At 40.0% G+C, this 27,062-nt stretch overlaps 1 protein-coding gene across 1 annotated transcript; it reads left to right on the plus strand.

Moving 5' to 3' along the window:
- Nucleotides 1–452: 452 nt before the first annotated feature.
- ccdc22 (CCC complex scaffolding subunit CCDC22) lies at nucleotides 453–26,611 on the plus strand. Its single transcript, XM_085393148.1, has 16 exons — nucleotides 453–929; nucleotides 1,166–1,343; nucleotides 4,045–4,177; nucleotides 11,972–12,078; nucleotides 12,362–12,446; nucleotides 12,650–12,819; nucleotides 13,206–13,421; nucleotides 14,379–14,549; nucleotides 16,699–16,818; nucleotides 16,897–17,013; nucleotides 17,091–17,192; nucleotides 17,560–17,667; nucleotides 24,229–24,324; nucleotides 24,619–24,678; nucleotides 24,770–24,844; nucleotides 25,979–26,611. Exons 1-16 carry the CDS (start codon nucleotides 880–882, stop codon nucleotides 26,090–26,092), a joined length of 1,902 nt encoding a protein of 633 aa, XP_085249274.1. The 5' UTR covers nucleotides 453–879; the 3' UTR covers nucleotides 26,093–26,611.
- Nucleotides 26,612–27,062: the final 451 nt, after the last annotated feature.

The following is a 27,062-nucleotide window of genomic DNA, read 5'->3' on the forward strand; positions in this document are numbered from 1 at the left end:
CAGGGCATGTCTGCGGGGATGGGGTTGGGTTTCGAAGCCTCAATAAAGTTTCGACACAACTGCTTTGTTTCAGAGTGTCACAAAGCCTCGCTTTGCCATTCACTAGATAAAACCCAGTAATCAATTTTAGAAATTTACTCTTGAGCCGTGCGCCATTATTTAGAAAATATTCCACCACCGCCGCGCTGTGAATCTTGGGATGGTTTGGGCCACGAAGGAAAAAGGAGGCTACACATCGAGGCTTTTGAATGCGCCCTTCGAAGGCTGCAGCCCCTGAATTGGGACACGGCTATGTATGATATATATATTTTAAATAAAGTTGAAGAAAAAAAAACGTTATCATAGTCATGAGACTGTCTTTATGGTGCATTCTGGGAACTGTATTTTGGCGAGTTTTCATTTCTCATTCATTCTCGCTGACAGTAAGTCTAGAATAAAACTCAACCTCCCAGAAACACCGCGTTCACACATTATTCGATTGGCTTGGTACTTCGTTTCCACACTGTAGGAGACACAGAAGTGTCAGATTTATTTAGTTTGATAGAGAAATCCCCGGTCAGGTTCAGTTTGCAGGGAATGAAGAAAACTAATTACAAAAGAAGCTGTTTTGTAGCGAATGGTCTCCAACGCAGCGGATAATTACAATGCGTTTTGCCGATATAAGGAGTGGCAGTCGTGCTAAGTAACTGGTCTCTATTTTCAAGCTAGCAGAAGATGGAATGTACCTTAACTGTGTTTTATGCATGGAAATGATGCTAATACTTTAACTTTAACCAGTACCAGCGAAGTCGATGTTCATATTTCGCCTCACTGTCACCGGATGCTTTGCTGTTATCCAGTTGGTTAGCTAGTTTAGCTTCTTTCAGAGAAGCTCCGGCCATGGAGGAAGTTGATAAAATTCTGATTCACGCCCTAAAACAGGTTGGGACGTAAGTATCAACAACAGGGTTTCATAAATGCCAAGCAGTGCACTGTGATCTTAAAAGTAAGCATAAGTTACCGAGCTGACATGTTTACAGGCTAATGGGAAGTTTTCCGCTCAGTCCTGTGTTGAACCAGCCCCAGTCATATGATCATGCTGTATGTGGGTTATTTGAAGCTTGTGTGGATACGACCAGCTTTGTAGCAGCTAAGAGTTATTTTTTTTTGTCTTCGTGTCCCGCAGGGAAGTGCCTGAAGAAATTAATAGCGTGAAACAGTTCAGTAGTGAGCTGATAGTAGAGGCGGTGGTCAGATGTATTCGGGTGATCGATCCTGGTCTGAGCAGCACGCTGGCCACCTCCCTCCCTCCGGGTATGTCTGCCCGCTTCAGAGTGGGCATGAGCCTGGCACAGGCCTGTCAGGTAAGATATCTGAATGGAACTGTTGTCCCCTGTTATCACTGGCTGAATCCAGTCAGGCAATTGGCAGTGTTCAGACACAAACACTGTAAGCAGTTGTCTACTTAAAGAGTTTGTGCACAACTAGTTCTTCGCAACAGGAATCATTAACTGGTAGAGAAAGTACAATTAGGAACCCCACCTACACGTTGTTTCTCTTTTCACCATGGAAAGAAGAATGTGAAAAAAGCTGACAACCTAGTTTTTTCCAAAACAGTTCAATGTAAATAAAACGCAGTGATAGACCCTGATGGTTTTAATGCCATAGCTTATCTGCTGTTTGTATGAGAATTAAAAAGTGTGATAGCTCTGGGTCCCAATGATTTTCTGTCTCTTTGTTTTACAAGAGAGAAAGAGTCATCTTCTAGTAGTGATGTTTTTTTTTGTTCTGTAAAGATGCTGTGAGTAAGGGATTGATCAAAGTTATTCAAGATGACTTCTAACATCGTTAGTGTGCATCTTTCCACCACTTCCCCCAGTGTGTCCAGTCTGGCTCCAATTACAGAGCTAGTTTATTTTTAGGATGGGAGATGTTATCAGAACGAGAATGTGATCAGCTCTAAGCTGTGAGCGCAGTGCCATAACATTGGCTCTGTCCTAAAACTCTTCGCTCATTTCTCATGCTGAGAGGTGAGGTGAGCCCCACTTACTGCAATTTAATGCCGCAGTTTTCATGAAACACTGCAGAAATGAACTGAAATGAGCTTTTTCTCGGCACTGTGCACACACTGAGCGGCTTCTCTCTGCTGAATCTGTAACAACAAAATGTGGCACAATAAGTGATCTGACGGTAAATACAGTTTTGGGTTCTTCTTTATATTGTACAATCCAGCTGTTCCACATAGATGTCAGGTTTGTAGGGAAAATCTCCTCCTTTAGATAAATCTTGCATCACACCTGAATCCTAATCCTCTGAACCCTGTGCTCAGTGCGGAATGATTTCTATCAGAAGCATATTGATTTTCCTTTATCTGAGCTGACGCACTGTTTTCAGAGAAAAACATTTGTGTGAAGTCTGAGCTTACACTGAATTATTTTGGTTAGCAGGCCTGCAGCGGCTCCCTCACACTCCCTCTAGATTTTTCACGCTGCTCCTGGGAGAATGTTGGTTTTTACTGAAGTGAACTGCCTGCATCTTTGTATGTAAACTACAGCACATTGTTTGTAGATCACCTTGCAAATTTTGGCCCACTTTGCCTCATAGGATATAGAATGAATCCTAAGGACTGCAGTACTTCAATGGACAGTACTGATGAACACTGATAATGCTTGAGCACACTTAGTTAATATTGATCATTATTATAGAGCTTATACGGCGGTCTGTGCTCTTTATGGAGCAACGACTCCATAATCCAGCTGTATGATGTTCAGCTGTGAGTTTAACAGGCTGTTTTTTTTTTTTTATATATATATAAATATATCAGGCAGTTATGACAGGAAATGAAAAAGGAATAACAATGAAAATGCTTATTTTATTGATGTTTTTATGAATGGTCAGATGATCCTTTGCAGTGGGATGGAGCTTTCTCTCCCCCTTTCATAAAGGATTGTCCTTGAAGAATTAGAATTAGTTACTGTGTGGATCTTTTCGGGGTTTTTCTTGCATGGTTGAATTTGACCTTCCTTTCATGAATGGATCCTTAATAAAATAAATGATTAATTTTACAGTTTCCAAGTTACATGATCTTTTCTCACTTGAACCCACTGAGTTTGGTTTTGTCAGCATTGTCTGTTGTATACAGATATTTCTATTTTTCATTCTTCTCATTACTAAAATTTGTATCAATAAATATTTTTCTTAAATTGTGAAATTATTTCTTTCTGAGTGATGAACCTGTTCTGTCTTTACTTTTGAAAGATTCTACCTTCCTGGGATCCTCTTTTTACACCCAGTCATGAGTGCATTATTTATTTTTGGCTGAGCGTTACACAAATTTAATTCCCTTGTTGCTTGTACCTCAGTGTCTCCTGTGGTAGTTAACACATTATGAATGAAGACGTGAATCCTTGGAAGTGTTCCATCAGGAAGGACATGCGATGTAAATATTTACCAAATAAAAGATGAAAGAAGATGTTTTTCACCTCAGCTGTAAAACACTGATGTTTATGGGTATTGTCGACTCGTGACCCTGTTGGGCAGATGAGCGACGTGGTTATCCAAGTTTGTCAATGCAATAACTTGAGAATCAGGTGCCGTCTGAGTTGAAATTGATAACATCAGTGTATCTACTAAAAATCTCAGATGAATTTGAATTTGAGTGACCTCGACCTCAAGGACAAGGTCAGAGGTTAAAGTTTCTGAAAATCTTGTGAGTGCGATAACTTGAGTATGAGGTGACATAAGATTTTAAAAGTATACCACAGGTGAATCTACTCGGAGGCTGAGGGGTACTGCTGGCTGCTGCCAGTATTGTCTTTGTACTATTTTAAATTTAATATAGGCTTCAAATGATTTATTGCACAGCTTAACAAGTTATAGCCTGTACTGGAGTTTTGGCTTATCTTTCTCATCAGGTGAAATTTCTAAATTGTTAATGACAACTGAGAAATTCAGTGAGTGATGAAGCAAATAATGTTCACCGAAGATATAAGAGCAAAATTGCGTATTATTAGAAAAGTACAAAATTAGCTTTCTGTTGTCTCAAAGTAAATTCTTATTTTTCAGGACATTGGATACAAAGGAGAGCTAGGATACCAGACTTTTCTGTACAGCAGTGAACCAGAGATCCGCTCCCTGCTCATGTTTCTGGTGGAGAAGCTGCCCAGAGAAAGTGCTGAGACTTCAGACCAGCCGACAGGTGCACTGACACAGTTTATCTCTGGCATACACATAGTTTCATATAATATTGGAGATATAGACTATATTGTCTAGTAATTGTTGTTTTACTTTAGCCTCTAATGTTAGATGTAATTAGAGTATTATGAGATACAGCTACAGGTAAATTCAAAGGTCTTATTTTGTGAATTTTTTTTCTGTCAGTGCAAATCTTTTTGAGACACTCGAGTAGAAAATGTCTCTGACATTCAGCAGACATTAAAACAACCCACTGACCCAGGCAACCTGATGGACAGACAAAGGCTGTTGTTGTGTTAACTGCCTGAAAAGCACGAGGCCCTGATCAAATGGCTAAAAAGAGAACTGATAGAATAAGGTCTTGGCACTACAGGCTATATGAACAGGGGCAAGGCCATAAAAGGCTTTATATCTTATTAATAACATTTTCAAATTAATTCTACATTTCGCTGGAAGCCACAACAGAAGTGATTTGCCAATTCAGCCAAGTTGTTGAATGTTGTCATCCTGCCGGGCAGGCAGACAGGTGGCTGACATAAACAACCCAGTTTGTGATAACTTGAGATTAAAGCGATGTAGGAGTTTCAAATTGATGCCGTAGTTTTGTCTACTAATAGCTAGAACATACAACTTTGACAAGTATGAAGCTCAGTGACCTCCACCTCAAGGTCAGGGTTCAGAGGTCACGTTTTATGAAAATCTTGTGGATGCGATAACTCGAGAACTAAGTAACGGAGGAGTTTCAAATTGATACCATAGGTGCATCTTCTAGAAGGCTGAGGGGTACTGCTGGCTGCCACCAGTATTTTCCTTGCTGTTATATCTATAAACCACGTTTGTAGTGGCGATCCTGTGAGGACTAGGGATGGAAATTGAGAGCTGGTTCTCTACAAAAATAGATTCCCAGTAGTCCAATTCCTTGTAATTGTTAATATGCCTGCATATCAATCCCACTTATTGGTTCTTACAGTCAGCTGATTTCAGTCTGTGTCAGAGGAGAAAAATAGTGGCAACACAACTTCAGCTTTTGATGAGCAGACAGATTGCAGCCTGTGTTTCTACCTGGTCGTGTTTCTACAGTAGAATCACCTACTTTGAAGTGTCTTTGTTCTGGTTTTACATCTTTGATTTGTTAATTGATAAGTTATTGATAAATGATATTGATAATGGACTCAGAATCGCCAAATTCTTATCAATTCCCACCCGTAATGAAGAACAAATATGTGTGAAAAAAGCCAAACAAACAAAAAATGGTTGTTCTTGAGATCAAACATATCTTGGTTTTTAAAAAAAAAATCATTTACATATATATGTATATACAGGTGCAGATAGGACCGCCTTACTGGAGGGTAAGTGGTATGACGCCCGATCTATAGGGAAGTTTTGGGTTCGGGAGACATGAGCAAAGGTAGCTAGCGCCCAGTGACAGGAAATAGCTAAATAGTTAACACTCTGTGGAATGCTAAGCTAGCTAGCCTAAGAAGGCTGAGATATGCCCTGAAGCGAGAAGAGGTCTTTGAATAACGGTTATGCAGAAAGACCATTTAGGGTTGGTTGCTCTGCCCTGTCGCCAAGTTTCTAAGTAAGTATATTTCTAAAGGTGACTTTGACATGGAATTCTCACCAGATGTTGGTAACAACCCATCCAATCACCACATGCAAGGAAATCAAACCTTAGATGTCCAACAATTAAGTTCTGTAATAATGAGAAATAACACAGGGACTGAATTTACTGAAACTTATTGAATACATCATAAAGTAGCATTTGTTGGTGCTGATAGCTTCAAGATGCCTCCTGATTGGAGAGGCTAGTTGCAGCATTGCTCAGGTGTGATTTTGGCCCAGTCTTCTATGAACTCTGAGCTTTAGTTCTTAAAATTTTCAGTAGATTCAGATGAGATGATTGTCTGGGCCATTCTATTAGCCGAGTTTTCCTCGGCTGTGTTTGGGATCATTATCTTACTGAAACGTTCACCTCGTTTCATTTCCATCATCCTGGTAGATGGCAGCAGATTTTTATCAAGAACGTCTTGGTACATTTTTCCATTCATCATTCCTTTAGTTATGTGAAATCCTGTAGCTGAAAAACAGCCCTCATGATGTTCCCACCTCCAAATATCACTGTTAGTATGGCATTTTGGGGTCATATGCAGTGTCGTTTGACCTCCAGACTTTATGGTATATTATGACATCCAAAGAGTTCTATTTTGGTCCCATCAACAGGGAATATGCTCCCAGTATTTCACAGGCTTGTTTAAATGTCTAAACTTTGAATGTGCTTCAACGTGCTCTTTCTTCAGCAGTGGAGTATTGCATGATGGAGCATGCATGCAGGTCATGGCGGTGGAGTGCATCACCTGTTGTCATCTTTGAAACGTTGTTTTTCTGTCCAGTGGTTCTTGTTTTAGCTCCTCTGTCTGAAATCTTGGGGGCGAGGGGGGTTGCCTGAGCCTTTGTGATTATTACTAGCATTATTACGTTGTGGTGGGATTGCTGTCATTCCTAATCGCTTCCACTTTATTAAAATACCACAAACAGTTGACTGTGGAATATTTATTTGTGCAGGCGGCATCCTGGAATTCAATGATTCATTTGTGAAATGCTACATTTTCTTATTTTGAATATTGGATCAATTTGAAATTGATGACAGTAGCATGTATCAAAAGCTAGGACGGGGCCATGTTTACCCCTGTGTAGCATGCTCTCCTCTTTTAACAACAATTGGTTAATATAGACACAGGGACATATCTACGGTGGCCCCTAGAGACAAAGCACGTACAAACCCCAAAACACTTGCAAACCCCAAAACACTTGCAACTAGGGGCAGTGTTGAGCTCGATTTGCAAAATAAACGGCAAGTTTGTCTGTATGGGACGGTCTAGTCTCCGTCGCGCTTCCCAGGTTGCCTAGCAACCATGATACTAACCGCTAGAAACGTGTCATACAACTTGGTTTGACAGAAATGAAGGAGAACATATTTTGTTCATTTGTTTGTTTGTTTCTACAAGAGCTTTGTGTGATTTGATAAGTATCTGAGGCTGAGACTACAGGACAGTAAAACATGATTTTTGGGCTTCATTTCTGTACTGAACAGTCATTTAAGATTAGTTAGTAAATAAGAATTAGCTGATGTTGTTCATGAGACTAAAGTCATATCACTTTGGTAATGTAAATATAATATGGCCAATATTATAGTTATTATATTAATCATTATTAGCTATTACAGCAGTGAACATGAACTCTGTGCCAAATAGGGCTGCTCAATTAATCGAATTTTAATCACGATTACGATCTGGGCTTTCAACGATCATTAAAAATGACTGAGCCGATTATTAGCCCCTCCCTCATGCTTTACTCTCGCGCTGCTCCGTGTGGCAAATCAAGCGCACTGCTCTGCATTTCGAACACGCGTCACAACAATTAAGAGGACCCGAGGGAAGCTCGGAAAGCTAAGCAGAAGTTATTTGGAGAGGAGTGGACTGCCGTTGGTTGAAAAGAGAGGTAAAAAAAAACAAAAAACTTCAGTGGTGTGGAAACATTATGGGTTCGCGGAGTCAGACGTGGATCAAGTAGACACAGTGTGTAAACTTTGCTATGGTGTCGTAGCTGCACCACAGAGCAACACTGCAAAGTTTACATTTTTCATTTATTTCTTTTATTGCAAACATTTGCACTGTTATCAGTATTTGCACACTATTTTATATTATTTTTTAAAGTAATTATTCAATACATTGTTATTGTTAACCCTTTAAAGCCGGTCAGAGCAGCATGCTAGTTTTGTATAACTATTTTTAAATCCCTGTAGAACCTGAACCGCTAAGCTAGCACAATAAATTTTTTTCCATATGAAACCAGAGGAGTTGTACTTACATCTTATGCCATCAGCTTGTCCTAGGTCACGGTTTCCTTCCACATATAGCTTTGCAAAAATTGCATAAAAAGCGCTTGCAGGAACAAAAACATAATATTCCAGAAACACGCTTTGCCGATCCGATCAGCTGTTCTTAACACTTCCCACATTGAAAAAGACGTCAACGCGAACTATCGCAAGTGACGTCATTTTCGCGGAAAATGTAGTTTTTTACTTGTAGGCCTTAGAACTCGAATTGCACTGCTGGAAATAGTTTATTTTGATGCACATGCACATTCTTTGCAAATTTGCATCATAGGATTGTTTTTTTGTTTTTCCTGCAGTATATAAAAATTGCTGTATCTCCAAAAATAAAACTATGAAGACACTCAAAATAAATTTCCTGTTGTTGTAAACTATTTTTTGCAACTTTTTTGTATTTAAAGTTTTGAGGGATAAGCCTCTTAAATTTCTCCAAGTAGAAATATATGTAAAAAAAACAAAAACGATTTTCAATTTTTTTGTAGTTTATTGCACTTTTTTGCAATTAATGTAGTTACTATGGACTTAATACATACACATTTTTAAAATATGGGCTATAACAGTTGTATTGATGTATAGCAACTTGAAATGCTCCCACAAATGGCACTACAGCATGTAAAAAAAATATTATAAGCTCTGGCGGACTTGGTTCTATGGTAGATCTTAAAGGGTTAAATAAATATCGTCAAATAATCGTGATCTCAATTTCAGTGAAAATAATCGTGATTATCATTTTTGCCATAATCGAGCAGCCCTAGTGCCAAATACTGAGCTTCAGTACAGATTCAAGTTGCAGTTATTTATATGTCTTATCACCTTAAATCTTCACTCAAAGACAAGTATCTTTGACAGTGTGTATATAGGTGTATCATATATAAGAGACAAATGTTGTTCCTTCAGTATGTTGGCATTACTAAATTTGGCTCATTGCTTACATATATTTATAAAAAGAAAATGTACGGGCTGTAATAACTGTTTCTGATAAAATGAAGAGTAGACTGATATATGAAATATTCCTTTATTGGGTGAGAAAATCATACCATGTCATAACTGCTTTAAGTCATACAGAATAGATATCAGAGCTTTAAACAGGCTGGCTTCTGCTAAATGGGTCAAACTGGGCAGAAAGTATACAAACACATAACATCCTTATAGAATATGATGTAACACTATAGATCAACTTACCTCAGAATATATAAAGCATATAAACAATTACAGCAATATGATGCAGCAAACACAGCAGTGCTACTGATCCAAAATACTCAAAGCTTCATAGAACTGAAACAAACATTTATTTTTAGGTCCATTCTGCTGCTGATACATACTTTAGGTTTCTGAATATTACACTTGTTGCTGCCTTTCATAGTGTGTAACTTGAAGGCCCTGAGTACTTTCTCCCACACTGGAAACACTGGAATGATATAATTATTTGAACATTACCTAATAAGACTGATTCAGGACAGACAATTAGTTATTTCAAACTTTTCTAGCAGTCCTTCACAAACAGGGAACAGTCTGTCTATTCTCTCCATCTGTCAGCTGGCTCTTCCTCCTCCTCTTCCTCACACACTGTTGAGTTTGTCCTGGTGGATCATCAGGGGTGCAAAGCCTCACAGATGATGTGCAGCAGTGGGTCCCTCAGTCTGTCCTCACTCTGGACACTTGCAGTTGTCACACATGGAAATCAAATGTGTGATAAGCTGCAGGATTCAAACACAAGTGTAACTTATAAATACATGTTCATACTTTTATTCCACAATCAGAGAGAAAGAAAAAGAGAGAGAGAGTGCAGGACAGACAGACAGGTGACAGTCTCGGGTGTATACACTGCTACAAAACAGCACAAAAGAAGGAGGATTTAGTGTTTGTGTTATTACGAATCAAGAAGAGTTCCCAGATGGTACAGTGGACACATGTGTGACCTTAAAATGCGGCCTTCAAGGCTGCAGACCCCAAATCCGGTCATTGGTACTTCCTGGCTTGTGTAGTAGGTTGTTACTAGGTAACGTTGACTACGATGACCTGGATGACTGAGAACCTTCACAGACATGTTACTAGGTAACAAAAGCTCAACACTGCCCCTAGCGTCCTGGAGCACTTCCGTTGTTTTTTTGGAATTTGCATGTGTTTTGGAGTTTGTACGTGCTTTGTCTCCAGGGGCCACCGTACATATCTGGTTTAATAGGCGTTTGCAGATCTATGTGATGGGACAATAACGTATTCATTAAAGGTTCAGAAAGGTCACAAATGACCTTGTGCTTAGTGAATACCTCAGGTAGCAGACACCAGAGAGAGAAGAGGAGCCATGATGGAAGGACAGGTCCCTGCACGACAAGCGGCAGGTAGAAGTGGCTGACATCCAGAAATCCTGCTAGTGGCTGGACAAAGCTGAAACATCTGTTCCTGTATACTGTTACATTTTTTATATTACACCTCTAACCATCCTCTCTGAGATTGATTTAAGTTGTTATTGGAGATATCATGTCCAAATGCTCCCTGACTGCTGATCTTTTTCGGTGGATTTATAGTGTGCTTACGATCTCCTTGCAAGCTCATAATAATCCTCAGAATAACCTCAGGTCCAGTTCACACAAAAAAAAACAATGTCAGCGTCTTTTCAAAAGCTTGTATCACTTAACAAGGCAGTCATGTCATTTCAGAGAATCAGGACCTTGTTTATCTTTGATCATATAATATTCTGAAGAATGATTCGGGCCTTGACACGGGCTTTATTTGGACACGCCCCCTTTACTCAGGACAGACCTCGGGCTTCAGTGTCAAAGATAATATCTCTACTTGGTTTAACACACACAAAATTAAAGCAGGACCAGGAGCAGGAAAGATAACCAGCAACAATGCTTGCAGGTGGATCTGTGGCCTGTATAATGTCTGACGGCTAATTATTGAGTGAGCCAAGGTGCCAACTGTGGGTAACTGGTGGCAGCTGAGTCCTGGAGTGAGAGTGGAAGTTTGTCCAGTCAGTTGAACTCCAGATCTAGAAGGAACATTCTGGTCCTGGAGTGCTAGACCAGCTATTTATTCTCTTGACGATATTCGAGGATGTGTTTTAGAGTTTATCTAACCAGTCTACCTGTTTTGTGAACCTGGGACCAAATCCCCCTGAGATACCCTCTGAGGGGTATTTGGCATGTTGTTACAGACCATTTGGTCCTGGTACAGAGCTTGGTCTGCATTGTCAGCCATAAGTTGGAGTTGTTCTCAGTGGGTGTTGCACTCTGCCAGGGATTTGTTTATAATAAATTTTATGGACAGAATTTTTAGGCGTAGCCAAGTGGGAGAAGACTTCCACTCAGAATCTCTGCTTTTTGCAGATAATGTGGAAGTGCTGGCTTCATCAGGTGGTCCCCTCCAGCTCGTACTGGAGTGGTCCGTAGTCGAGTGGGAAGTGGCAGTAATGAGAATTAGAACCTAAAATAACACTCTTAGGGTGCCCCTAAAGGGTGCCCCTCCCACTCTTGGATGGGGACAGGTTAAGTGGAGAACTGTGTTTAATCTTGTAAACTTGTCTTGTTCATGTGAGAAGAGAGGGGAGATTGGCAGGTGGATCGGGGCAAAATTCAACACGAGTAAAATCATAAACTACCTACCTCCTATTACCAGTTTTATTTCACTTTTTTATGCCAGTTAGTTTGTATAGATACATAACTGTACGTACTAGTGAGTAATTTTAAAGTGAATTTCTGCGACCCACCTGTAGTAACTTTGTGGCCCAACAAGGGCCCTGGCTCACACTTTGGGAACCACAGCTGTAGAAGACGACACATTTTTCTGCTGTGGATTGTTTAAAAAAAGTGATGTGATCATGATGTGGACATGACCGGGGCACTTTTCATCAAGGACGATGCATTTAAGTCACCCAAAGCTTTGGTTTTTGTCTTCCTTTAGGGAAATCAGTGGTACTGGAGAGAACCATAGCTGCTGCGATCAAAGCCCATCTTGCTGTACCTTGGCTGCCTCCAAAATGCAGACTACCACTAAACTGTGAAACACAGGTTAACTAATGCCCCATTCTGCTCGTTGTTATATGCTATAGTTTTAATTTTGTTTTTGAATGTATGTGTATAATTATGACTGGCAGTGAGTGAGACTTTTGAATTACATTTTTTGTGTCTTCATGGCATCAGTACAACGTATAAACTATGAAATAATTTATAATATTCTTATAAATAATAATAAAGTGGAGCTAAACATAGCTATGTTTCCTGAGTTAACAGACAGCCAGGTAAAGATCAGTTTTGTTTATAAAATGTTTTACTTCTATTTTCACATGTATAGAGACAAGGAGTCATGCACAGCTTCCACGTCCAGCCCCTCAGCCTAACAAACTGCACTAAAGGCTCAAGCAAGAGGCACACAAAAGGTAGTCCTCTTACTGTACACACACACACACACACACACACACACACACACACACACACACACACACACACAGTGTGTTTTTTCCTACTAATTATGAATAATGAAAATGTTCAGTTTGCCATCACACTTGCAGTGAAATCACTTCTGAAAAGTTTTTACAAAAGAGAAAGTGTGAGTGAAATGTAAGGTGTGCTGTGTTTGCAGAAGTGAAGGACTACCAGCGGGACGTTCTCTCCCCTGTCACCGCCCAGATTTCCAGTCAAGCTTCTGTGGTGGCGTCCATACTGGAGCAGCACACAGCTGAAATAAGTGCTGCTCAGGAGTGGGACAACGAGTGGAACAATCAGGGATTGTTGTCCCGCTTTACTCCACAGGCAAATATTCACACAGTCCTATTTGAATCTTAGAGTTATTTGCTTCCTATTAACCTAATGTTACTAATGCCAGTACAAAAAAATGTCCAAAAGTTCATTATTTTGTAATTTAAATCAAAAAAGTTAACTTGGATATATTGTATCAACATTTAAAAATATTCATGCCCTTTTTGTTTCATTATTGGCTTGTAGTAAGTCAGTAAGTAATGTCTTTTTGAATGAAACTATGAAGGTTTTTCACAGATTTCTAATCTTTTGAATCACATGAGTCGATATAGTATTAACTATACCCTGTTGAGTATGCTCTGTCTAAATGCACCAAATTTGAAAGTGTTAACTCCTTGTACACCTCTGTATGAACATGTTTATTGGATGTTGTGTAACAGGAATATTGCTTACGGAAATTCACCCGGTTGCATAAACGGATCGAGGACCAACTGCGTTCTGCTGCCCTGCCCTCTTCTCATAGTGCCTTTGGTGTTTCTCGCTCCACCTCTGACCTGTGTGAGCTCCTGCAGGCCTTCAAAGGCTCCGTTCAACCCGGCCACATCCTGACCAAGGGCACACACTTCACCCACACACAGAAGTTCAACTTCACACAGGTAGAGACCTCAGCATTGTTTAAAACAACTGCATACATACAGTTTGATCCTCACAAAACTCTTAACCAGTGAAAACATTTTTTTCAGCCTAATTTACACTTTGTCCAACAAATGAATGCATTCTGATTGAAGTTTGACCACCTCAGCAAACCTAAAACAACCTGCTTGACAGTTTGAATTCTTTTTTTGTGGGGCATTTAACACATCCTGTCTTTGAATCTGTAAGTTTGGTCCTGAATGTATCTCTCAGGTCTCACAAAGCCTACATCACATCCTTCAGCCTGTGTAAGAAATTTCACTGAAAAAAGAAACTTAAAAGTTGAATGATTGTGTGGTTTACTTCTACCACACAGCCTCTCTTTCCACTACTAAATTAGATACAGATAACAATAAACTTACCTTTACACGTCATTACTTTGGGCTCAGTAAATTGAAATGAAGTTTTATTTCAGTAATGCTGCAAACTAAGTGCCTGAAAACTCTTTAGAATTGCTTTTGTTTCTTATAACAAGAAAGATTTTCACTGTAGTTCTAATAGCTCCTGAGTTGAGCAACTTCCTGATGGATCCTGTCTGTGACTCCGTATGTTTACAGATTCAAACAGGAAATTTTAATGCAAAGTTTGTTCTGTGAAAGTACGCATTGTTACAACAAATAGACTTGGCCTTTGCTCTGTAGAGTTTACATGTTCTCCCCGTGCCTCCAGGTACCCTAGTTTTTTCTAAAGACATGCACCAACTACATGTTTTTGTTAATTAGTAGTTGTTAATTAACTGGAGATTTTAAATTGCCCATAGCTGTCAGTAGTTGTTTGTCTCTGTGTTAGCATGGGCAACCTGTCCAGGGTGTAACCTACTTCCCCCTTAAAGTGTGTGTGTGTGTGTGTGTGTGTGTGTGTGTGTGTGTGTGTGTGTGTGTGTGTGTGTGTGTGTGTGTGTGTGTGTGTGTGTTCTACAGGAATTGCCTCCAGTAGCAAAAACCATCCCGACTAATCATCAGTCAGAGGGGGATGTACAGCTGGGTCAGCAGGAGGAGTTGGCTTACCTTCAGCAGCAATTCCAGCAGCTTTGCAGTGAGGTTGACCATCTAGCAGCAGACATGAAGCACATGAGTGTTACCAGCGCTCAGGTAAGCTCACCTAAGATGAACCTGATGGACTGGTGGCAGTCAATAGTTACTTTTTTCTCTTTCTCCCGTTTTCATTCATAAATAAGAACTGAATACACTGCAAAGATGTCATTTACTCTAGTCTCTTTCTCCTGAGAGGAAACTGGAGTGTATAGCTGTTTTTCCTACTTATCTGAAATGGAGAAGTCATTATTGACTAAGTTGATTGAATTGTTCATGTTACAAATGTGTCTTTCATATCTTACTTCATTTTTTCACTTAAGTATTGCTACTAATGATAGAAAACATTTGGTGAAAGGTTTCAATTAGAGGAACGAGGGACAGAAGGCAAAACTTGTAAGTGATTTTTAAAGAGTTGCTCCAAAGAGCTCGTTTGTCACCCTTTATTTTGAATTATGTAATGCCCACTTAGACATTTAAGCGTTTTAATTTATTTTTGTTTTTGTTTTTTACTTTATTCTAAGTTGTTTTTCATGTACCTCAGTGCTGTCCCAGCATTTTGGAATAAAAGAAGTGTTTTTCTCAGGTTGTCTTCAGTAGGCTTTAAAAGCTGGTGACGTGGGTGATGTAATCACGAGGGCTAAATGCCCCTAAGCAGCATCTAGGAACGTCGACGGTAATGTCTTGTGTATCCACCAGGGGGAGCAGCATGGACGTACATTCATTTGCAGGCTTGCTACACTATATGCTTAGACCTTTTAAATTTGTTCAAGGATTCTGTAATTATATAATCATATTTACATTTTATATTATAATTATAATAGAATCATAACGTTGAGCCTTTCTATAAAACATACGTATTTGATTGCAGCAATTAAAATAGAGCTTGTCCACACCGAACGAGCAAGACAGAAGATGGGAAGTGACGCTTGCACTCTGTGATTGTTGCTGATTTATATTTCTGAACATGAAAGCGTAGAACAGTTATTTACCTCCACTGCTAATGTTCTTATATAAAATGCAAAATCAAAACGTAACGTGAATTCGTTAATTGATGGATGTTGCAACACCCAGCAAGTAATGCTATACAGATGGGCAGGCAGAGAGCACTGCTCTGGCACTGTGCATGTAAAAGCAACTTCACATTCTCCATTTGCATTTGTTTCATATGGCAAGTCGCCTGTACGTAACTTAACAATCACCAAAATGTTATGGCAGTGGACTTTTGTTCAACTCAACACTAAGTATGGAATGAAGAATTTGAAAAATATGACACTTCCCAGTTTGTCTTGTTTCAGCTCGAGCATATCCAAACATTCAGTTACCTCCAAGAACAAAACCCTCACTGTTGGAACAGACGTTGATGAGTCCTGCGAGTTGCAAGGGCCAAATGATGTCATCTTACATTAAAGAGAGAGAGAGAGTGTAGAGGGTTTTTTTTAACACGACGTCAGATGTAAAGCTTGTAGAGAGATGATTCCTGTATTTAAGGATTACAATTTGAGTCATTATGAGATGTAACATGCATCAGAGTGTTTGGTGGCTGAAAAGCTGGACAAACTGCATGAGCTATACTTCCCATTGATCTCAACTGGTTCAGTCAGACATAACCAAAGGGCTGAATGTGGCCGTACAATGCCCAGGTTTGCTCTAGATTTATAAAGTAAGACAAAGATCAACAAGGATGACAAAATCCATCTGTCGTTCTCTCTATAATCTTTTGCTTATCTGGAGTCAGGTTGCAGTAGCAGAAGGCTAAATAGGATATTTCATATTTCCTTTGTTCCCAGCAACATCTCAATGGGAAGTCTACACCAGTCTAGAGGTCAGGGGAGTTAAACAGATCTGTCTTGGCGGTTTGAGGTCTGTAATCCATAGCATGGTGAGAGTTATGGGTTGCAACATGCGTAGGAGTGGTAAATTCTTCGTTACCACTTCTTGTTCTGCTTCCTTTTCTTTACTCCTGACACTGTCAGTCTGTTCATCTCACAGACAGAAGTGACAGTATACTGAAAGGTGCTGACAGAAATGTAAGAACCTGTGGAGGATATGAATTGTCACAATCTCTGAAAAGAGCAAAATGAGCACAAATGATTGTTTCCTGATTCAAGATTCACAAATATGCACGGCGACGTGGCTAATGATGTAACAGAATAACCTGTAGATGCATATAATAATATCATTTTTATTTATTTGTGGTGTGGTGCAGGTGTTGGATGAGCTGAAACAGAGAGAACTGAGAAACTCTGAAAAAGAAGAGAAAATCCAAGTGAAGAAGAAAACAATTGATCTTCTGCCAGATGCAGATAATAACCTGCTGAAACTTCAGGTAGGAGCTGATGCTTGATGTCACCCAGCCAAGCAGGTCTCACAGATCCACTATATATATGTGCCTTCCTCTCTGCAGGCTCTGGTAGAGGCCAGTGCCAAGCGAGTCGTGAACCTGGCATCTCAGTGGGAGAAACACCGTGCTCCACTCGTTGATGAATATCGCAGACTCAAAGACATCTGCACCAGCAAAGATGTATGTCGTGTAACAGGCCTTTTGCTTTTCTTTAACAATAAATGTACAGTTTGATCATTTTTGTGTATTTTCCGCAGGTGGAATCATCCAAGAAGCTGTCCGAAATCAAGTCTTTGCATGAAAAGATCCGTGTTTCTACAGAGGAGGCCAAGAAGAAGGAAGATGCATACAAACAGCTGGTATTGAAGATACTAATTACATTTTTATTGGGGTTGACATAGACAAATTTAAAAACATTAAAAATGATTTTAATTTGTAACGTTGAGTGGTTGATATACCTTTAAATAACGTGAAAATTGTATTTTCTAAGCCTGAAAAAAATGTCATGAGAAAAGGCAAGGAAATTTGCTCCACAGATCCCTTTTCTAAAGTAGTGCATCTCCAATACATCAAATTAGGTCATTCATTCTTTGAAGCTTGTTTCGTAATATAAGGTTTATAATGGTTATGGCAAGTAGTTGGAAGGATTAGTTTGCAAAATATGTGTTTTGGCTGCTGAATGTAATAAATGTGCTGGTCTTTTGTCCCCGTTTGCTTCTAACGTAGGTAACAGAGTTAGAAAATCTTCCTCAAGATGCGTCTCGCTCAGCGTACACTCAGAGAATTCTAGAGATTGTCAGCAACATCAAGAAACAGAAGGAGGAAATTACAAAGGTATGTTTAAAACCAAGAACTGAAGGAATCTTAATTAGTGATTTTTACATGTCCTATGACCAGACCAGCAGTCTGCATACCTAGGTTCCTGATTTTTATACACCTGTGGCCATAGAAATTATTGAGCTGCATGAATTCGATTATTTGGATGGTGCGTGAATAATTTTGGCAATATAGTGTATTTCTCCCAGCTTCTGTTTATTGGCTCCCTGGGATATCTAGGATTTAAAGTCCTTTGCACATAATACAAATGGTAAATGGTAAATGGCCTGCATTTGTATAGCGCTTTTCTAGTCCCTAAGGACCCCAAAGCGCTTCACACTACATTCAGTCATTCACCCATTCACACACACATTCACACACTGGCGATGGCAAGCTACATTGTAGCCACAGCTGCCCTGGGGCGCACTGACAGAGGCGAGGCTGCCGGACACTGGCGCCACCGGGCCCTCTGACCACCACCAGTAGGCAAACATGGGGTTAGTATCTTGCCCAAGGATATTTGGCATGCAGCCAGGAGGCAGCCTGGGATCGAACCACCGACCTTCTGATTAGTGGCTGACCTGCTCTGCCACCTGAGCTACAGCCACCCTATAATACAAGATCTTGAATAAACAGGCCCGATCTTAACTTAATGTCCTCAGATATCACCCCATATCTTATCACCCTAGCAGAGTACTTGTTAGGGCTGGATCAGGTAACCCTGAAGCAGTACGCCTGGGCTGCTGCAGGCTCACTCACCATTTCTTCTTCACTCATCTAGTTATAATAGTGTGAATGCCTCGAGGCATTCACACTATTGAGATCCTGTTTCTCTTTAAACTTTGTTCTTCTACCTTATTGTGTGAATGCTTCACAGGCATTCACACTATTGAGTTCCTGTTTCTCTTTATACTTTATTGGGTGGATGCCGTAGGCATCCACACTATTGAGATCCTGTTTCTCTTTATTCTTTATCCTTTATTATTCTAGTTGCTCCGTTTCTTTGCCGCTTAACTACTCCCTCAGTTTTCAGCCGATTTTTACCATTCAAACTCTAAACTGTTCTGCTATTTCTGCTTTCGACTGCTATATCTTTTGGTACTTATTACTATTATACTTTTTAAAATATTACACTTTTTTCCTTTAATTTGTCCCATTGAAATGAATGGGAAACTTCTACAATTCTGCTAAAACTTGCTTGTCTTTGAAACTTAACTACTTCCTCATACTTTCACCTAGAAACTCCATTCAAACTTTAAAACGTTCTCAGATGATTGGGCTATTCCTGTGTGATTCAGCTTTTTCATATCTGTTACCGTTTTCATGTAATGACTCTTTAAGTTTTCAGTTACAACTTTGTGATTTTTCAGAAAATACATGTGTTGCTATGGTTGCTATGCAATTAACTCCCACTGCACACTCGTCCGTTCTGAATTTTCTCTTCATGTCTGAACAACTCCTTGCTACTCGCTCAATTTCCACTCAACTTCCACAAATTATACATCAAAACGTAGGTATTTTTGCTGGCTTTAAGACAGTGTCACTATAATTATTGTGAGAGTTACGTTTTTTTCACAATTTGCCTCGAAGTGACACATGGTCTAAAAACTCCCCATTCAAAGTCTATGGGGAGGTTGTGAAACTCAGAGCTGAAATACTGAAACTGAAGGCATTTTCAAATCGTCATATCTCCTTAACGAAGCAAAGTTAAGACATGAGGCTTGTCCCTGTATATCTTCAGACACTCCTGACACTCACAATTCAAGAATTATTTTCTCACCTATTACCGTTCTGAGATGAGTTAGACTTGTTTGAGGGGTGGAAATCTGTCCTCCTCTCATTTTTCAAATTCCGAAAATGAAGCCGTTTCTTCTCTCGTCATATCTCCGCGACGGAGATACAAAGAGCTATGTAAATCGCAGTCAAAGTACACCAAAGTCCGCTGATTCACCCAGTGCAAGAATTATGCTTCTATCCCACCTAGTTTTTGAGTTACACGACGTTTTGTAACTCCAAAAAACGGCGTTTTTCGCGTCTCACCGCGATCTAATTCTGACTCCTCATCACCCTTTTTTTCAAAGCGCCCGCCCCCTTAGAGGTGGCGCGATTGGTAATGACACCGCTCTTCAGACCAGAGGTCGTGGGTTCGATTCCACCTTGGCCCACATGTTTTTTTTTTAACTACAAATTTATACACTATCACAGACCGGTAATTCATATTGATAATTTATTACAATTCTGCAAAGTTTAATGATTTTAGCAGCTTTTCTAATATGGACCTCAGATTCTGGTTAACAGTCTATGGCAGAAATACATACAAGTACACAGCCTGATGAAGCAGACAGAAGCAGTACCTCTGATTGGTTCCGCAGTTTCACCTCTTATCAGCACAAATCTCACCCTCTTCTGCTGTTTTCACCTCTTTTCTGCTAATTTGAGCTTCTGTTCCACAGTGCACTCAGCCTCTTCTGCTGTTTTCATTAGAATTTTAAGCTTTTCCACCTTTTTTCAGTTACGTGAGAACCAGTTTGGCTCAATGAGTAGCTGAAAAATATCAGCCTCTTCTGCTGTTTTAGCAGGATTTCAGAGTTCAGCTTTTTCACTTGTTTTAAGCACAAATTTCAGTTTCTTTACCTCATTTCACAACAAAGTTCTTCCTCTTCACCTCTTTTCTGCTAATTTGAGCTGCTGCTCCACAGTGCACATTTTCCCTCTCATCATATCTTTGCTTGTGACCAGAACTCATTTGGCTCAGAGGGTAGGGCATCTGTCGTGAGACCCGGTGGCAGAGGTTCGAATCCTACCTGTGACAGCTGCTACACATGTTCACTGCTTGCATGCGCTCTGCTTTCTTGACACTCTCCAGTGTGTCATTACACATACAGCCATCTTCAGCAAGCACTTCTGCTTCTACACTTCTTTTCAACTCGGCTTTTTGCTTCTTTACCTCTTTTCAGCAGAAATTATTCCTCTTCACCTCTTTTCTGCTAATTAGAGCTCCTGCTCCACAGTGCACTTAGCCTCTTCTGCTGTTTTCATTAGAATTTTAAGCTTTTCCACCTTTTTTCAGTTACGTGAGAACCAGTTTGGCTCAGTGAGTAGCTGAAAAATATCAGCCTCTACTACTGTTTTAGCAGGATTTCAGAGTTCAGCTTTTTCACTTGTTTTAAGCACAAATTTCAGTTTCTTTACCTCATTTCACAACAAAGTTCTTCCTCTTCACCTCTTTTCTGCTAATTTGAGCTTCTGCTCCACAGTGCACATTTTCTCTCTCATCATATATTTGCTTGAGACCAGAACTCATTTGGCTCAGAGGGTAGGGCAGCTGCCGTGAGACCCGGGGGCAGAGTTTCGAATCCTACCTGTGACAGTTGCTACACATGTTCCCTGCTTGCATGCGCTCTGCTTTCTTGACACTCTCCAGTGTGTCATTACACATACAGCCATCTTCAGCAAGCACTTCTACACCTCTTTTCAACTCATCTTTTTGCTTCTTTACCTCTTTTCAGCAGAACTTCTTCTGATTCACCTCTTTTCTGCTAAATGTTTAGCCTTTTCACCTCTTATTAGCACAATACTAAGCAGCTTCTGCTAATTTCACCAGAATTGTCAGTCTCTCCACCTCTTCTTTGTAAGAATCAGTTTGGTCCAGTAAGGTGAGACGCCGCCTATAGATCAGAAAGGCCAGGTTCGAATCTCGCTCAGGGCAATGTTTTTTGTTTTTTCAACTTTTTCTGCTTTTTTCAGCAGAAATCTTCAGCGTAAGGCATCCACACAGCATTTTCGCAGGAAATGCAATTTTTTCTAGTTCTTCTACCTTACTATTCTAGTTGCTCAGACCTTTGCTGGTTAACTACTCCCTTAGTTTTCAGCTGATTTTCACCATTCAAACTTTAAACTGTTCAGCTCTTTCCGCTGAAGCGTGCTATATCTTTTGGCGCTCATACCTTTTATACTTTTTGAGATATTAAGCTTTTTATGCCATTTTGCTGAATGGGACCACATTATCAGTGTGATCACCAGCTTAGCTCGCCGAGCTGAGCCATGTTTTAGCTCAGTGAGATGAGCAGCCGCTCTCAGAGCAGGCGGGCCGGGTTCGAATCCCGCTTATGGCAACATTTTCTTCAGTTAACATTTCAACAGTTTTAACTCTTTTCCATGCAAATTTCAGCTTTTTCACCTCTTTTTAGCAGAATTTTCAGTTTTTCACTACTTTTCAGCACAAATTCCAGCTTCTTCAGCTGTTTTTAGCACAAACTTCAGCTTCTTTACCTCTTTTCAGCAGAAATTCTGCTAATTCACCTGTTTTCAGCGCAAAGTTCTACTTCTTAACCTCTTTTCAGCAAAAGAATTCTGCTGATTCACCTCTTTTGAGTACAATTTTCAGCTTTTTCACCTCTTTTCGGCACAACTTTTAGCCTCTTCTGCTCTTTTCAGCACAATTTTCAGCTTTTTCACCTCTTTTCGGCACAATTTTTAGCCTCTTCTGCTCTTTTCAGCACAATTTTCAGCTTTTTCACCTCTTTTCAGCGCAATTTTCAGGTTCCTTATCTTTTTTTGTTTGCTGAACCTTCAGCATTTTCACCTCTTTTCAGCACCATTTAGCTTCTTCTGCACAGTGAACATTTTTTCTCTCATCATATCTTTGTTTGAGATCAGAGCTGGTTTGGCTCAATAGGAAGAGCAGCAGCTGTGAGATCTAGTGGCGCAGGTTCAAATCCTACATGTGACATTTGCTGCACATCTTCCCTGCTTGCATGTACTCTGCTTTATTGACACTGCTTAGTGTACTCTTATATTCCAGTACAAGGCATTCACACTGCATTTTCGCAGGAAATGCAACTTTTTCTAGTTCTAGTTGCTCCGACCTTTGCTGGTTAACTACTTCTTCAGTTTTCAGCCGATTTTCACCATTCAAATTTTCAACTGTTCTGCTCTTTCTGCTAATGCCAGCTATATCTTTTGGTACTCATAACTTTTATACTTTTTGAGATATTAAGCTTTTTATGCCATTCTTTTGGCCCATTTTACTGAATGGGACCACATTATCAGTGTGATCACCAGCTTAGCTCGCTGAGCTGAGCCTTGTTTTAGCTCAGTAAGATGAGCAGCCGTTCTCAGAGCGGGAGGCCCGGGTTCAAATCCCGCTTAGGACAAAAAAAAAAAAAAATTCAGTAAACAGTTCAACTTTTTTTTAAACTCTTTTCAACACAAATTTCAGCTTCTTCACCCCTCTTCAGCAGAATATTCAGTTTTTCAACTCTTTCCAGCAGAAAGTTGAGCTTTTTCACTATTTTCAACACAATTTTCTGTTTCTTCTGCTGTTTTCAGCACAAAGTTCAAAAGTTCACCTCTTTTCAGCACAATTTTTGTTTCTTCTGCTCTTATCAGTGCAAATTGATTTTTTCATTATATCTTTGGTTGGCATCAGAACTGGTTTGGCTCAGTAGTATGAGCAGCCGCCGTGGCGAAGGTTTGAATCCTACCTGTGGCGATTGCCACACATGTTAGCCTGCTTGCATACACTCAGCTTTCTCGACACTCTTCACTGTACCCTTTCAAATACAGCCATCTTTAGCAAGCAGTTCAGCTTTTACAACTCTTTTCAGCAGAAAGTTCTGCTTCCTCTGCTGTTTTTAGCAGTTTCTACTACAAGACATTCACACTGCATTTTCGCAGGAAATACAACTTTTTGTAGTTAAATTCTGTCTTGCTTCCATAGTGTACTTTTTGTCCTCTGCTCTCTTCTTTTCCCCTCACCCACAACAAGTAATGGCAAATGTTTGCTTCTCTCTGAGCCCGGTTTGTAGGAGTCACCGTGTCCTCATGAGGTCTTTTGATTGTTTGGGTTTTCTCTCTGTTTTTACCCCTCAGCCATAAAAGGTTGATGAGGTCTGGTGTACAGGCTGGCAGGTGGCGTGAACACTCAAGTTTGTGAATGCGATAACTCTAGAACGAGGCGACGCAGAAATTTTGAAACGTGTACCAAAATCCTAGAGTGAAGGTTTTCAGTCATCCAGGTCATCGCAGTCTAAGGAGTTTGGAAAGAGAAGCGTCTGGACTTTAAGTTTCTTGAAGACGTTTCACCTCTTATCCGAGAAACTTCTTCATTTCTAAGAGCAGTTGGTAGAAAGAGCAATCACACACGAGCCAAGGTTTAAAAACGGGTGTGGGTATACACCCTGGCTCGTGTGACTAGGCAGAGGATCAGTAAGGACACTCCCATAGGGCTTAAAAATCTGAGACTCTCTACCAGTTGCTCTTAGAACTGAAGAAGCTTCTCGGATGAGAGGTGAAACATCTTCAAGAAACTTAAAGAAGTCCAGACTCTTTTCTTTCCAAGCTCCTTAGACAGACCATATGTGCATCTACTAAAAATCTCATACGTTTGAATTTCAGTCGAGGTCAAGTTTTCTGAAAATCTTCTGAATGCAAGATCTCAAGAAGGGAAGTCATGTAGGACTTTCACATTCGCACCATGTGTGCATCTGCTAAAATCTCAGACAAGTTCAAATCCTGGTGATTTGAAAATCTTGCACCTTAAAAATTCAGATTTAACACTGTTCACTTTCCTTTCAGATTTTATCAGACACTAAGGAGCTCCAGAAAGAGATCAATAATCTGACTGGAAAACTAGACAGGACATTTGCTGTGACTGATGAGCTGGTCTTTAAGGTAGTAGAGAATTTTTATTTTCACAGGATTGGAACTCTTCTGTCTCATTGTTCAGAAATGTTATGCATAATTATGAGGATGATTTCTTTTTAGCATTTTACCATTTCTCAGCAAATTTTTTTTCTTCATTGAACAAATGTTTAGTAAAAAGAGGTTTGAGTTCTTCCCAGCGATGGGATAGATGCTCTTTAATCTTGTCATTCCCTGACTTGATTGTTTTCTTTTTTTCCAGAGAAATCAGTTGCTCCTGTGTTTATTTTGTCAATAAATATTTGTCATGTATGATTTGTCTAGGATGCCAAAAAAGACGAAACCGTCCGCAAATCCTACAAGTACCTGGCAGCCTTGCATGAAGTATGTCACTGTTTGTCTGTGTATCATATATTACTATACCCTTGATGACTATCAACAACAAATGCTTTCATCATCTTTGATTCTTCTGTAGAACTGTAATCAGCTAATCCAAACCATTGAAGACACCGGTACAATCCTGAGAGAGATTCGAGATCTCGAGGAGCAGGTAGGATTTATAGTTCGACTGCTGCAGTGTTGATTGCTGTGTTACATTGGAATAGAATCAAAAGTCAAAGTTGTCCAGCCTGGAAAGAGCTGCGGGATGTAGTTAACTGTGACCCGATGAGCAGGATGTTGAAGGCCGTGGTAGAAAGGATAGGTGAGGTTGAGCAACCCATTGCAATGCCTTTTCCAAGCTGATGCCAGCTGGTTGTGGCCTCTTGAAGTGTAAAGGTGGCGACTGCTTGGCTGTACTCTGAGGGGATGGCTTGGGACTTCCAGGCTATTCTCATCAGTTTCCAGAGGAGCTTCAGCACCATGGGACAGTTCTTGTACACCTTATGAGGCATGCCATTTGGTCCTGGTGCCAAGGCAGCTTTATTTACCACAAGATTAATTTCAGACCATTTGGGAGGCGCAGTATCAAACCTGAAGACTGGCTCAGTGAGACGAGGCACATGCTTGTGCGAAGTGGGGTGTTCTCAGGGTCACATAATTGAGTCTTGGTGTGCTCTTCAAGGTCCTGCTGGGTGGCAGCTTTCTGTTATTTTTCTCCTCCAGTAGACTTTTACACGTATTAAAAAGTGTCCTGAAAGAACCTCATCCGCTCCTTTCTCTTTCTTGTTTCCGTGCTTGTGGATCCGCTCTGCCCTCCTCAAGGTTAAAACCTGCTCTTGATTTGGACCCAAAGTAGCTGCCTCTCCTTTATAAACTTAGAAATCTCCTGCTCAGGTCACCCTTTTCCCCGAGGATGTTCTTCCTGTGGGTTATTGCCTCAAACCTCTACCCACCAATCCCCACAGACAATGCTGTCAAAGAGGTTTACAGATTTTTCTCTTTAGTTTAAATATTTAGTCTTAGCTGAGAGTTTTATTCAATACTGTATTTATGAAAACAAACCAACAAGGAAAAAGTATTAGACTTGAAATTTGAGGGCTATTAGTTGACCAGCAACAGTCACAGATTGCTGAGGTCTTTTTGTTTGTTGTTGTATTTGCTAAGCTACATTATACCTGTAGCAGGTCCATAGTAGGCACACAGTAATTATATTTTTATCCATGTTTGTCTTTAGTCACCACAGGCAACATGTCTTTTAAAAAAATCTTTGGTCTTTTGGTCATTTTGTGTTATTCTCTGTTAGATTGAGACAGAAAACGGAAACAAAACTGTGGCTAACCTGGAGAGGATTCTGGAAGACTACAAAGCGATTCGACAGGAGAACGCTTCACTCGCTGCCAAAGTGAGAGAAGGATGAAAGTACAGCTCTGCTTTATGAGGCTAAAGTGAAAACATGAATGGGACTGAAACAGCACTTCAGCTGTCACACTTAGATGTTTGTCCATTAATGTGGAGACCCGCTTTTCTTTGAAAAAGACAAAGTGTGTTTTGGACCACAGGAACTCTGTAATTGAAATGCATGCCATGGATGGACAAATAGGTCAGTAGATGGAAAATGTTGAATTTGTACTTGGTGTGCCTGGGGGATGATTGTTATGCATTCAACTGAAACACGACACTGGGCAGCAGCAGGTGCTGTCATTTATAACGATACATGAGACATCATAAGATGTTGTGATTGAAATTTAATGTTTTCCTTTGACATTTTAAAACACAAGTAACTTTTCCATTTTCAGACCTTCAGTCTATAAGTTGTCATGATTTCATGTGAGCTTAAGTTGAGCGAATGGCATTTGAATGTAGTTAATCTGTCGTCCATCAGCAAATTGTTGTATATATGGTACCAGCCTAAATAAAGATGCCTTACATGCTTGAAGATACTGTGATTTTTATTTATTTATTTTTTAAACAAGTAGCAATGATCCAATAATACCCCAAAGCAGAGATTCTTAATGATATATATGCTTTCAAACATAGTGCTGAACAGCTATTTGAAGATAAATAAAACAACACGAAAAGAAAACTACACTTTAAAAAAAAGATAAAACAAAAGGGAATAGCAATAAGAACCAGTAAAAACTTTAGGCATACAATTAAGACACATAGGATAGGGTGAACATGTGGGTCTTTAACTTAGCTTTGAAACCCCCCCACAGAGCATGCCTGCCCCAAAGATGGGGCACGAGAAGAAAATGGTTTTTCTTCTCGCTTTAGGAACCCTTAGAAGGCCAATATCCTGAGACCAGAGCGCACAGGATGGAATATAGGGGTGCAAAAAGGCAGAGAGATATGAAAGTGCAAAACTATTTTAAAGCCTTGTAGGTGAG

Source organism: Rhamphochromis longiceps, linkage group LG20 (genome assembly GCF_057381845.1).
Source record: "Rhamphochromis longiceps isolate RC_006_pf linkage group LG20, R_longiceps_female_GT1.1, whole genome shotgun sequence".
Classification (NCBI taxonomy): domain Eukaryota; kingdom Metazoa; phylum Chordata; class Actinopteri; order Cichliformes; family Cichlidae; genus Rhamphochromis; species Rhamphochromis longiceps.